Source organism: Magnolia sinica, chromosome 16 (assembly GCF_029962835.1).
Source record: "Magnolia sinica isolate HGM2019 chromosome 16, MsV1, whole genome shotgun sequence".
Lineage (NCBI taxonomy): Eukaryota > Viridiplantae > Streptophyta > Magnoliopsida > Magnoliales > Magnoliaceae > Magnolia > Magnolia sinica.
In genome coordinates this window covers 67,289,690-67,303,596 of record NC_080588.1, presented here as the reverse complement: position 1 = coordinate 67,303,596, position 13,907 = coordinate 67,289,690, and the positions used below count along the sequence as shown (strand labels likewise).

The 13,907-nt window shown below is 39.3% G+C and overlaps 1 protein-coding gene across 1 annotated transcript; it reads right to left on the bottom strand.

The window, feature by feature from the left end:
* Positions 1 to 2,388: 2,388 nt before the first annotated feature.
* LOC131229409 (gamma-glutamyl peptidase 5-like) lies at positions 2,389 to 13,397 on the bottom strand. Its single transcript, XM_058225365.1, has 4 exons — positions 13,041 to 13,397; positions 7,004 to 7,153; positions 5,884 to 6,051; positions 2,389 to 2,584 (listed from the first exon to the last, which is right to left on the bottom strand). The coding sequence occupies exons 1-4, from the start codon at positions 13,347 to 13,349 to the stop codon at positions 2,477 to 2,479; spliced, it is 735 nt and encodes a 244-aa protein (XP_058081348.1). The 5' UTR covers positions 13,350 to 13,397; the 3' UTR covers positions 2,389 to 2,476.
* Positions 13,398 to 13,907: the final 510 nt, after the last annotated feature.

Here is a 13,907-nt window from a genome sequence, read left to right as displayed (position 1 = left end):
TCGAAGTTCAAATAGTAGCTCATTCTCGTTTTGGGTGGGGTGTCTATAGTACGATCCATGTATTCAACAACCTAGATCATTACTATGATATAACTTGTTGTAAATGGACTATGCCTCAAAATCTCCAAACTTGGATGGTCTTAGCCACTTATCTAATGTTGGGCCTTTTTTCAGACCAATGTGGTCCATTATCTTCTCTTCTTTATCATTTGTTCGCAGGGAACTAATTCAAAGGATAGGATTGTCCTTTTAGGACATTTTTTGGGCATCCTATGTCCACATTAGAGCCCAATAGACCAATTGTTCCAATGACAAAACAATGGACCTTATGTAAATTGAAAACCTAAGTGTGATTTATGCATATCATCAATTTGGGAATCATATGCCATAGCTATCATAGCTATCTAGGTAAGGAAAAGAACTTATATTCCCAATGGGCCCTAATTATGTAAATTGAAAACCCAAGTGTGCTTTATGCATATCATCAATTTGGGAATCATATGATTCTTTTCCCATATCTATCATAGCTATCAAGGTAAGGAGGACTTATACTCCTAAGTGGACAAGGCATTTGGTGTGCTAAATTAATTGGATTACTTGTGTGTTGGGTATAACCGTCCATCGCTTTGGCTTTAGATAATCAGCATTTGTAAGTGCAAAATATCTTTTCACTTGTGTCTCCAAATTAGGATATATTATGAAAGTTTGAGAGATAATTATTTCTCTTTGGAGCATAAAATGGTTTTTCCGTGTACTAACAAGAATGAGAGGAGAAATGAAAGAGAATTTCTCTTGAAGAGGACAGTCTTCTCATATGTTGGCAAGGCAGAGGGAAGAAGTAGGATAGTCTTCCCAAAGGTTTTCTTTTCTTGTGTTTCTATAACTCCGCCATCGGGTCAATTTTGTTCCACTTAATCCCTCTTTCCTAACCACCTAACCACATATCTTTTCGGCTAAGGAATGGAAAATATTTCTCTTGTTGCTTGAAAATAAAAAGAACGGTTTTCTCAATGGTTCTCTTGGTGTACCATAAAAGGAAGGGGATGTTTCTTTTATGTTCATTGTACTAGGCATTATATCTATTGTATCTTGTACCCTCTTTAGTGATGGAATTATTAGGCAATGCTTTTCTTGGATATAATTTGTGTCTCCTTCTCTATTTATTTTTATATATGCCCAAATCTACGGTGATGGACCACTTATATGCACGGCCTCAATGTTTTTGCAAGTGGGAACTTAATTCATTTTCCAAATTGGTGGTGATGAGCTTCCGGTGTTCACCGCAACATTGTGAGTCGGGTAGATATACCAAAGAACAAAAGGGAACTCTACATTGTTTGTACCCATTGTTCACTTAAGAGCAAGTTTTTTTTTTTTTTTTTAGGTCATTTGCTACAAAGTTAGGATCTCTCAAACTTAAATATGTATAAGGCATGCCAACCATTAGCTGTGCATCTCATTGTATAAACTATTTGAATCACCAAACATGATCTTAGACCTTTTCATTACCGCTGCAATCTTATGATTTAGTACTAAGTGAGCCGGGTGGAACCTTTAGCTAATGGTGTAAAAATTAAAAAGGGGATTTTTACAAAATACTACATTTTTAATCTGGTATTTACATCCCTATTCCCATTTAAATTGACTTTTCATTAAGCTACTTCATTAATCAAGTTAATTGTCGTAGTTGTACCTTCTACTAGTTTTCTCTAAATTTCATAAAGTGCGTATTTTTCATAATTGAGGAAAATGCTCACTAAAAAAAAATAAAAAATTGTAAATTGATTTTGCTAAATGATAATGTGAGAGGGTGCTAAGAAGATCCACCAAAAAAAAAAAAAAAAAAATCACAAAAAAGAGAGACTTGCAAAATGCCCTGGCCATCTATTGATTTCTTCAAAATCAAGAAGGAGAAAAAGCCTCTCGATCGTAGAAGCTCCTTCGAATGTCCTCTCCTTTTCTCGATTTGTGATTTTCTTTTCTTTTTGGATTTTTTAATATCCCGTTTGGCTATAGGAATTTTTTTTATTTGGATTTTTGAATATCCTATTTATCTATAGGAATTCAAAATACAATTTCAAGGATCGATCCACAAGTACTAAAGTTTGTAATCGCTTCTAGAAAGCGGGCATTTTTATCATTTATGAAAAAAACATGTGACGGAATTTAGCAAAAACTAACGGTAAGGTACCGCTCTGACAATTAACTTGATTGATGAGGTAGCTTAATGAAAAGTTAATTTAAATAAATACTAATGTAAATACCAAATTAATGAGATAGTATTTGGTAAAAATCCCAAAAAAGACCGCAAATCCAACGACTATCATTTCGATCTACCTTTGATAAGATACTGAGCTCAAAATACCATGAAAAATTAAACGGAAAGGAAAATGAGAATTAATCAACTTAAATTTCCAATTTCAAATAAATATACAAAATTTGGAATATTGATTACAATCAAAACAATCATTCATCTCTATAACAGGGATGGCCCTTTGAGAAAGCTCTTGCAGAGCTTTTTCCATGCCTCCTCATCTAGTTCATAGGCCTCCAAGCTTGCCTTCGCCGCTTCAACATGGCAGCTCTGCAATATAAATTCTCTTTTTAAAGTCTGCCTGGATTCATGGAATAAATAGTTTTGGAAATGGTGTAGTTTATCACAAAAAAACATGATTTTTATCATATGAATGTCAGTATGCCAAACCAGACTAAAATTCAAAAATAACAGTTTCAAAGGCCAGATTCCTATGTACAGCTATCTAGACCATCATGTGGGTCCCATCTTGGATGGAATCATGGAGCCCAACTATGGAATAACACTGAAGAAGCCATTCTAACCATCCAATTAATAGCAATCAAATGGTTGATATTATTGGTTACAATACATTCATAGTTGGCCCTGCAATTTGGACGGTCTAAATCGCCACAGATTGCAACCCATATGTAAGATTGCCATTCAAATTGTTGAATATGCCTGTACAACTGTACAAGTAGGGTTGTTGATGGGCTGGGCTGGCTCGCTGCAGGCGGGGCATGAGCCCGTTTGACCCAGCCCGTTTTGGCTTTAAAGGGCATTTTGTTCCATATGTCATGCATAGAGGTGGGCATTGAGTCGAGTCGGACTGAGTTAGGTCCAACTCGACTCGATCTGGTTTTTCCAACTACCTGACCTGAACTTGATCTGACTCGGGACCGAGTCCAGTAGGGCTGACTCGATCCGAACCGATTCCTAGCTGGCTTGACCTGAACCGAGTCAGATCAAGTTGGGTACGATTCGGATCAAGTCTTTTGTTATTTTTTTTTTTTTTTTGAAAAAATTTAAAAAAAATGGAAAATTTTCAAAAACTTGTAAAACCAGATCAAGTTCAGTAGCTAATCCGCGTTCGTCCTGATTGGCCGGACCACCAACGAGCCAGGGCGGGACCCCCCATGAAGTACGGTCCGCCAGCGAGCCAGGGTGGGACCCACCGTGGTGTTCAGTAGGTAATCCACTTCCGTCTCGATCCAGGGCGGGCCATGATCAAGGTCTCGAGCCAGGGTAAGCCACCAGCGGCCTGTGCAGCTGCACTTGAGGTCTCGAGCCAAGGTGAGCCACCGGCGGCTTGCACGATTGCACTCGAGGTCTTGAGCTCGAATCAACATAGAAAAAAAAAACATATAAAATTAACCTACTTGATGAATAGATGGGGATGACCGGTGAAGATAGGAAGAAAATTTAACTTTATAGTACCCGATTCCAGATCGGATTGGGTTTCGGATCGGATCGAGTTGCTACATAACCCGAACTCGACTCGGTCGAGCTTCGGATCCGAGTGGGTTTACTCAATCCGACCCTGGCTTTCGGTTTGAGTCTAGTTGGATCTTGCCCAACTCTAGTCATGCAAGATAGGTGCACCTAATAAACAGCCCAAAACTTCCGCAAAAGTGAGTGGGTGGGTTTGGGCCATGCATAATCATCATGAATGGGCTGGGCTTGGGCTTGTTTGTCTTCTCACGTCAGGAGAATGGGCTAGGCTCAAGATTAGAATTTAGTATGCATTCTAGAGAGGACAGACCTTGGCCAAACATTCTACTCAAACAAGAAGAAAAACACCCCTAATGAGGAAGTAGGGCTTAGGTTTTTAGGGCTTTTGGCGCATTGATTAGGTTCTTAACAATTGCTGGGAGAGAAATATGACAGAAGTTTGGAGAGAGAGAGTTGGGATCCGGAAGATAGGAAGTTTGGCAGGGCATTGTTTTTAAAAAAGCCTTCTCCCATTTTTGAATTGTCAAAGGAGAATAGGATTTAAAAAATAAAATAAAATAAAATTTTAATGTACAGGTAGATTATAATTTATTTATTTATTTTTTTTCCATATGGAAAATTTGTTCACCCAATTTCATCAATTTACAAATTCTTTCTTAACATCTATTGATACAACGAGTATCTTATTGAAAGATTAAATTATTATTAAACAAAGATAAATTATAATTATAAAATAAGAAGGAGAACAATTTAGGTGTGGTGCTTATTTGTTATTATAGTAGATGGGATTTCATTAGTCTAATTCAGGACTCTGGGATGTGAATTTTCAAAAAAAAAAAAAAAAAAGGTCTCCCATTCCTTAAGTTTTAACTGCTCCTACAGCTAATTGCAAGGGTAAATTTTCTTTTTTAGGGTAAAATCAAGCTATTTAAAGGCTTTTCACAAGTAAAATTTGAACTATATTTTATAAATAGTAGCCGTTTAAGGGCTCTTCACTTGTGAAATCTGAACAATATGGCAAACAACATTTACATCTTTCAGTTTCCAAAATACTCGTACGTTCGTTTAAAATGTCTTCCTGTGTTCGTTGAATATCAAGTTTGCTACCCTAAAATGCTTGGATTTTAGGTCTATTAACAAGGAACACAAATGCAAATTCGAGTTTAGCCCTGCAAGTATGCATGGTAAGAAACAATGTATTAAAAAATGATTACATAATAGTAATGGTGGAAATCATTATTGGTCATAGAGATATAATGGCCATTATCAAAAAAATGATCCATAAAAACCATTATAGTCTTTTACAAGATTAATAAAGTTTTTTTTTTTCCAAAGCCCCATCATGCCATAACAGCCTGCTTTGTAATTGTAATTGTTATGGGTAAAATCAAGATGACCCTATGTGTGAGATAGGTGATAAAATGGCAATCAAAGCAAACGCTCTAAGCTACCAAAGGTTTAGAGAAGATGAGCTGAGTAGGGAGACTTGAAGATGAGTTGAGTAGGGAGACTCGATAACTAAGTTGAAATAGTTAACCTAACTAGAATGAGACTCATTAATAGACCTCGACCTCGGACGATGATCTCGACAATGAATGCCGACCTCGAATTTAAATGTTGACATCGACCTTAAATACCGACATCAACCTCGTAATAAAAATTGTAAGAGAATCTTGCACCATATATAAGCAGAATTGTCCAGCGAAATCTTAGTTGAAGATCACACCAATCAATGCATGATTGGAAAAATATTTGAAAATAGATTTCGATTCTGATATGGGCCCTTCTAGTGTATCTTACAGATCTACTCAGAAACAAAAGTCGCCTAATAATACTTATAAATACATTACCCAATTAAAGGGTAAGCTACACATAATTACCCATTAAAGGGGAAGCTATGCATAACTATCTCGATTCTACTATGCTCACTGTGAGTCCATATTTTGACTTACGCATCGGAGGGTATCCAGCCACAATTGGCGCCCCAATATCTCCTTGTTCGGCTAATATGAGGCGGAACACGAACGATCAGATTTGAGCAAAAACAATAATTACAAAGTAATTCTTTATACTTGGACAACTAAAACATACATATATACAAATATACACATGCATAGATAACGGACAATGTGCAATACCTGTATGAGATCGCGTTGGAGGAGGCGGTCTATGAGGTGCATGAGAATGTCCTTCGTGTATTCGGGATGGCCCTGGATGCCCATAATGTGGTCCCCACATTTGAACATCTCGATCCCCGTCTTCTCCGACCATGCCATCACCTCCGCGCATGGTGGCAGCTCCCGTACCTTCATTTATCAGGATTTGGGTCAATCTCGAACTCAAGGATGTCAAAGGGTTCGAGTACCCATACGTGGTGAAATTCCACTAGCGTGAGTGTGTGGGGTGTGTGTGTGCGTGTGTTTAAAAAAAAAAGAAAAAAAGAAAAAGGATGTCAATGTCCGATCACAAATTCGACATGCGATCTCGACTGTCTGATCACTACAAATGTGCATTGATCAGATGGTCCGATTGACATTGTCCCAAAAATCACATTGATTAGATCATCCTAACCATCCAAAGATTTTCAGACCATACAAAGGCCCACTAAAGAATGGAGACATTGATTAGGTCCATCAAATGGATGGTTCAGATCACTCACATGGGCACTGATTAGACGATCATGCATTGATCAGACGGTCCAATAGACATTGTCCCAAAGTTCACATTGATCAGATCATCCTAACCATCCAATGCTTTTCTCACCATACAATGGCCCACTAAAGAATGGGTACATTGATTTGGTTCATCAATTGGATGGTTCAGATCACTCACATGGGCACTGATTAGACGATCATGCATCGATCAGATGGTCCAATAGACATTGTCCAAAAGTTCACATTGATCAGATCATCCTAACCATCCAATGCTTTTCTGACCATACAAAGGCCCACTAAAGAATGGGGACATTGATTAGGTCCATCAAATGGATGGTTCAGATCACTCACATGAGCACTGATTAGCCGATCACGCATCGATCAAAAGGTCCAATAGACATTGTCCCAAAATTCACATTGATCAGATCATCCTAACCATCCAATGCTTTTCTGACTATACTAAGCCCCCATTAAAGAATGGGGACATTGATCTGGTCCATCAATTGGACGGTCCAGATTGCTCACATGGGCACCGATTATGCCATCACAAAGCTACTCATGAATGATAATTAAGTATGAAAAAAAAAAAAAAAAAACAATTTACCTCATCTCTGTGACACTCGATTATGGTCAGAGAGGAAGGGATCTGCAATGCAGCTAGTGATTTCGACGGTGAGAAATTGATAGTCGTCAATCCGATATCCCAACCGTTGATCGCACGGCCCGTCTTTCCGCCCAATGATCGGCACAAAATCTGTTAATAGATAGCAAAATATCTCATTTTAAGAAAGTAATTACAAGCAGATTAAGATAATTGATCTCATCTTAATGATGTCACACAAAGGTTGCCCATACACGTGTGTCATTGTGAACCGTCCATATTTCAGGCGATATATTCGATGGGCTATTAAGTACTGAAAGGATGATCCTGACCACTGATCTGTGAAGCCAAATTACGAACCATCGAAAGCTTTTCTTTTTTCACTGGTCCACTTCCAACAATATATATCAATGGTTAGGATCATCCATACAGCGTAAGCATATTACTTTGGTCGGTCTAAAGTACACCTACAACATGAACGGCTCTGATTGCCCGACCATCTCTGCGTGGACGGTTCTTATATGCAGTACTAGACATGGGAGAAATTGAGAGATGGGAAGGGGATTCGAAGGTCCACATCGTTGGGTGTCCTTAACCACATGCGCACGATAGAATTCCTTTCCAGTTTCAAACATCCAAAACGACGAAAAACCCCGAACGGACACCTGTACACACGTTCATGATGTGAAAGATCCAGGACGTTTGAGCGGTGGTCCACACGCGAAAATTTCGGTCTGACCACTTATCTGATTGGAATCGTATTGCGTACTGAGTAAACTCTTTTGGGACCACCGTGAATTGAATCGTATCCAAAGCCAACAGGAAACAGTGAGAAAAATGATTTCCACCATTGAAACCTTGGTAGGGCCCACAGTGATGTTTATTTGTCATCCCAACTGTTCATAAGACACAGACACGGATGAAGGGAAAACACAAATACCAGCTTGATCCAAAACTTCTGTGGTCCCCAGGAATTTTTCAACGGTATATGTTCAATTTACACCTTTTCCTGTGGTGTGGTTAAATTGAGCTTTGGATATGCTTCATTTTTCGGTTGAAGCCCTAAAATTATCTGGTAAAATGGATGGACGGAGTGGATAAGATACATAAATCACGGTGGACCCCACGGATTACTCCATACGCAATCCGCTTCCATCAGAGTGGGCACGAATGTCCGATGAAATGGGTGGTCAGCTACCGATCTACATTTAATGCGCCCATGTCTCTCTCCTTACCTGACGAGTGAGACAAACACATGCATCGAGGGGACTGAACGTTCGATATCCAGCCACGTGTCACGTCGGCACGTGTTGGGCGCTCGTGTTTGGCACTTGAAATCCACTCCGTTCATCCGTTTTGATGAGATCATTTCAGTACATTCAAAAAAAAAAAAAAAAAAAGGGTGGATCCAAAACTCAAGTGGATAGTAAGAGAGGGAAAACTGAGGAACGAGTTTATTACGAAACATTCGGCATTAAAAGTTGCTTCTTTTGCTTTTAAAATTGCCTCACATTACTTCTCTCTCGAAATGGATCGGGTAATAACAACACAATTTTTAACGTGTGGAATTTCTTTGGCCCATCATAATTTACATGTTAAATCCACACCGTCCATAAACCTCTTCAGATTATTCTAGAGCAAGAGCATAGAAAATGAGGCACATCCAATGCTTAGGTGGGCAACAACCTAGAAAGCGATGAAAATTGAACAATTATAATAGAAACCTTCTTAGGGTTCGCTGTGAGATTTGTTTGCCATATAACTTCTTCATAAGTCACACACGAATAGGGATGAAGGAAAAACACAAACATTAGCTTGATCAAATACTTCCACGCGCCCTCGAGAAGTTTCAACGGTGGGCACCCAATTCTCACAGTTTATGGTAACGTGGGTCTACTCAATTCCGACGGCTGGCATAGATAAAACATGTACATCACAGTAGGCTCCATGTAGGCCGTGACAAGACCCTCCATCTACAGCTAGGTCGTGGTGGGGTGGTACATCTACCTCAGTTTTTATATCATGACCTAAAGCGATGTCGCCAAATGTATGGTGTGAATATAACACATACATTATGGTGGGGCCACAGAACTTGATGACGTCAACACACCACCGAGCATACCATGCTTCTCAGATTTGCGGGGAGCGGTATCGGTGGATCCAGATCTAGACTCAGACTGCCTACTAACACTGGTAGGAGCGTGGTCGCTACTGGACAGTGTTCCGTAAGCTCCACCATGATGACATTGTCTATCTATTTTTTCTAGATCAGTTTATGATAAGAACGAAGAAACAAAAGAAAAAAAAAGAGACATATTCAAGTCTCAAGTGGACCACTCCACAAGAAATCAATAATAACTGATCACTCACCATTAAAAACTTCCTAAGGTCCACTGTAACATTTATTTACCATCAGAGTATGGATTAGGTCACACGGACTTGGATAAAGGGAAAACACATTCATGAGGTTCATCCAAAACCGCTGACGTCTCAAGAAGCTTTTAATGGGTGGGCATTCAATCATTATTGTTTCTTGTGATGCATTCAATCATTATTGTTTCTTGTGATGTGGTCCACATGAGATTTGGATTTTCCTCACTCTTTGGGATCATTCCGTGAAATTACCTAGAAAAACCAATGTTGACATGGATAAAACATATACATCATGGTGGGACCACAAGCCCCTGCCCAATAGCTATAGGCTCTTTTTTTCTTTTCCCCTACATATGCAACTCACACCCCCACTCATGTCAGCAGCTATGGGCTGCGGACATCCTCATCAGGCAATCGTGTCCTTCAATCTACCAATGTGGGTGAGATCTCTGGCTGTGGGGCCCACCGTGATGTATGCAACTACATCCATGCGTATATCTGTATTGAAAGTTCACTTTAAGAAATGACCCAAAAAATGAAGTAGATCCAAATCGAAGATGGATCACGGTACAGGAAACAATGGTAACTAACCAATTTTTTATTTTTTATAATGGCCACAACACTTTTAGATCAAAATGATATTTGTATGGTTTGTTCATTTAGGTTGTTATGACCCTATCAATAGGGGGTCCAATTAATAGATTCAAGATATAATAGATGTTTGTTAATAAATAAATTATTGTAGATTCAAAACTTAATTTTCATACTTATCAAATCATTTTCACACTTCAAGTTCATATTGAAGCTTCATACTTTAGATTTAACAAACAAGCCCTCAGCATGATATGGAATTTTTATGACCGCATAAATGTTTCTAAGGTAGTGAATCCCCACTATTTATATTTCCTCTCATGCGACACAATCTGGTTTTGAATATTGTGAAATTATTTGATTAATATACACACACACACACACACACACACACACACACACACACTATAAGTGTTTGTTAAAACTTGAGGGTTTTTTTTTTTTTTTTTGTGTGCCTTGGGAAGTCCCTTATTGGAAAGGTGTAGAGTACCTTATTATTTGCTCGGTGGATCCATAGAGTACTTGCACTGGAACACATGCGCTAGGGGTGCACATAAAACCGGTAGAACTGGTAAACCAGACCGGAATTGGCCAAACTGGTACAATTTTGAAATACATCGGTTTCGATTCCGGTTCCGAAAATCAAAGAACCAATTAGTTCGGTTTGATGCTTGACTTAGGGTTATGCAGAACCGAACCATGAACTGAAATGAACCGTGAAACCTAACCATCCCAAGCAATAAATATTTTTTTAAAAAAAACCCTAATCCCTAGACCATGATTCATGGTTTATAATGCATCCTTTGATTGTTTTTGTAATTGTATTTTTGCACACCTTATGCAATATCTAAACCATTCATCAAATGAATCACAACACAAATGGACATAGGTTGGATTATTAAAAAAATATGCAATTGAGCTGGATTATAAAAAGCTTATAACTGTAGAACTGAACCGGTTTTTATAGTCCGGTTTTGGTTCGGTTTTAGGGTGCAAACGGTTCGGTTCTAGTTTCGATTTTCCTAGAACTGTTAGGAATGGTTTGGCTTTGGTCTCACTTTAGAACTAGACCGAACTGACCCGCGTGAACCCCTAACACGCGCACGGGCTCGATGCGAGGGCGAAGGCATTGGCATGTGAGGCAGTGTGGTTGTAGAGGCGCTAGTGGCGCGCTTTGCACTTCGCACATACGCATCGTGTCATAGATAGGTTGCTGCCTTGCGAATCGGTGCGACAAAAGTTATGGGTCAGGTGGTTGGAGTGTTGTGGGTAAGAGGTTAGAAAAAGACCAGTCCATCTTATATAGAAGCTAGAACTAGCCATTTAAGAGTGATGTAATTGCTCATGCAATATTAAACCAAACCATGCAAAAACTACTGCATGTAGTTAGTCCAACAATCATAAAACGGCTAACTAAATGGCTAGTTTCTCACCAACAGCCATAAACGGTCATATAGAGTACTTATGACCCTAGATCAGAATGTTCAGCAATCCTGGTCTATATAAATAGTGCCTGAGTGGTTCATTAGACCACCACCAACCACTTGAACCACTATCTCATGCGACCCAATAAAAACAGCTTAAGTGCTCTATGATCAAGTCAGCAATGTTCAATACTAACCTTAGCCCGCAAGTCCTCAAAAAATAGACCAGTGTAGTGGTCTAAGACAGCTATTTACTTTCTATTCTTCTCTTTGATCAGGGATATTTTAAAAAAAATATTTTTATCTACCAGTCAACTGTATATACAGAATTTCATTAGTCATTTATTTATACTTGCTCAAGGCAGAACCATGTACAATCTCGTCATATCCTATAAGTTATTTATCTGCAACCCATCAGCACTCTCGATTATTTTGAGAATGAAAGAATAGTGTTTTAATAATGTGATAACACTCAGCTTATTTTTGATATTTTCGATTTCTATATTATTTTATCAAAACTATCAATACGTAATTTACGCCTAATTTTTGAATGCACATTCTGAGATGATCTAGCAAAACGGTTGCACGGGATTAATTTCTCACAAACGTGACGCTGGCCCCACCTAGCATCCAGCGCAGGATCTTCCTGCAAAAGGCTCTGGCAGGCCCACGTCCGCTCAACCGTATCCCGGTTCTGCCGGCTCGTCCTTATCATCTGCTAATCTCTTATCAATACGTCTCACGTGAATGAGACTCGCAACCGCTCAACTGCGAGCCCCAATTGAGCGTTTGCAAGATCCGAGAGGCTCATCAAACAGATATATCACAACTGTAAGATAGCTGAAAGATCATGCAATGCAACTCAAAGGTGGGCCACACATGTACGCTGAATGTGGACCGTTGGTCATCTTCGTTTTAACCATCCATTTTCTTGTACCCGTCTGATCAGCGTGGCCACACTGCCTTTTTGTCTATAGGCCACATAAAGACCTGCGAAACAAATCAAATCTCTCGTACGTGTGCCTCTTTGACACGTATAGGGCGTGTATATTAAGCGCTTCCAGCTGGGTGTATGCAAGTAGCGTTGCAAAAGGGGGCAAAAAAACAAAAAACAAGAACAAAACAAAACAGAAACTTTATAAATTGAAACAGGCAGCTGTGTATCTAAAAACATGGTAGTCCGGCGGCCCACTCAAATGAAGTCATAGTCCGCTTGTTGGGCCATACTTATGGATAATCCGAACCGTTCAAAAGGTATATCACTCATAAATAAGCCAACCATAATGTAGGATTACTAAAACCATCCCATTAATCTGATCCATCCGTAGATAAAATCACTGAATGGTAGGCCGATATTCAACTCCTTGTTCATGATGGTGGGATCATCTTTAAAGAAAAATAGGACTCTACGGCACATCTATGGTGGGCCCCACCTCATGAATTTGGTTTTAGAAAGACTCTTATGGCCCAGTAACCAGAATAGGAATTTACTTTAAATAGTCCAAGGATTACCTGCGTTTTACCTTTATATAAACCAAAAAAAAAAAAAAAACAATATAAATAATAAAATTAAAAAATTAAAAAAAAACCCATTTTGTAGAAATTAAAAAAAGAAAAAGAAAAAAAGAGAGGCATGGACTGAAAAAACAAACCTGGTGTCCAAAGCAGATTCCAAGGACTTTTTTCTGCAAGGAATGGAGCTTCTTCAGCAAAGCCAACAGCTTGCAGATCCAAGCATCATTGCCATGAGCATCATGACAGCTGCCTGTGACTACGAATCCATCGTAGTCGTTGATCTCTCCGTCATCAGGAAACTCACCGAGGGCCACACGATAGACGTCCCATGTCTCTCCTTCTTCGCTCAGCATCCCAACGAACACGTCGAAATAACCTCCGTACTTCTTCTTCACGTAGTCGGAGTCCTCAGCACATAGAAGCACTGCAAATCTCTTCTTCTCCATTGAAGAAATGCAGCGCTCCTCCTCTCTCTCGATGTATGAGGATTCTAAAGGAGGCTCGGTGTATATATATTGCTGGGGTTTTGAAAATAGTCTCATTTGGAGCTTGAATTACAATTATGCCCTTAGAGTAGGAGCTTTTAATAGGACGCGGATTGGGTATTGGGTACTGTTATGTATGGTTTTATCCGCACCGTCCATCCATTTTCCATATCATTTTAGGGTGGGAGCCCAAACATAAGTTAGATCCAATGGTCAAGTGGACCACACTATAGGAAGCAGCGGTTCTAATCTCACCACCGTTGAAATCTTCCTATGGCCCACCGTGATGATGTTTAATTGCCATACGACCTGTCGGTAAAGTCACATGAATCTGGAAGGAAAAATTCAAATATCAGCTTGATCTAAAACTTACGTGGTACCTATGGCTGGGCACGAGGCGACTCGACTAAGCAAACCCTTTATTTATTTTTTTTTTACACACGCACGCACACCCACGCTCTCACGCTAGTGGAATTTCACCACCTATTGGTACTTGAACCCTAAGTGGAGATACCTCGT

Bases quoted from the DNA above. Each gene is read 5' to 3' on its own strand.
- LOC131229409 (XM_058225365.1), bottom strand. From the start codon at position 13,349: ATGGAGAAGAAGAGATTTGCAGTGCTTCTATGTGCTGAGGACTCCGAC. The intron at 6,052-7,003 runs GTAAATTGTTTT...TGATAAATGAAG, and splicing joins TCGAGTGTCACAGAGATGAG to GTACGGGAGCTGCCACCATG. The intron at 2,585-5,883 runs GTATTGCACATT...TTTATATTGCAG, and splicing joins TCCAACGCGATCTCATACAG to AGCTGCCATGTTGAAGCGGC.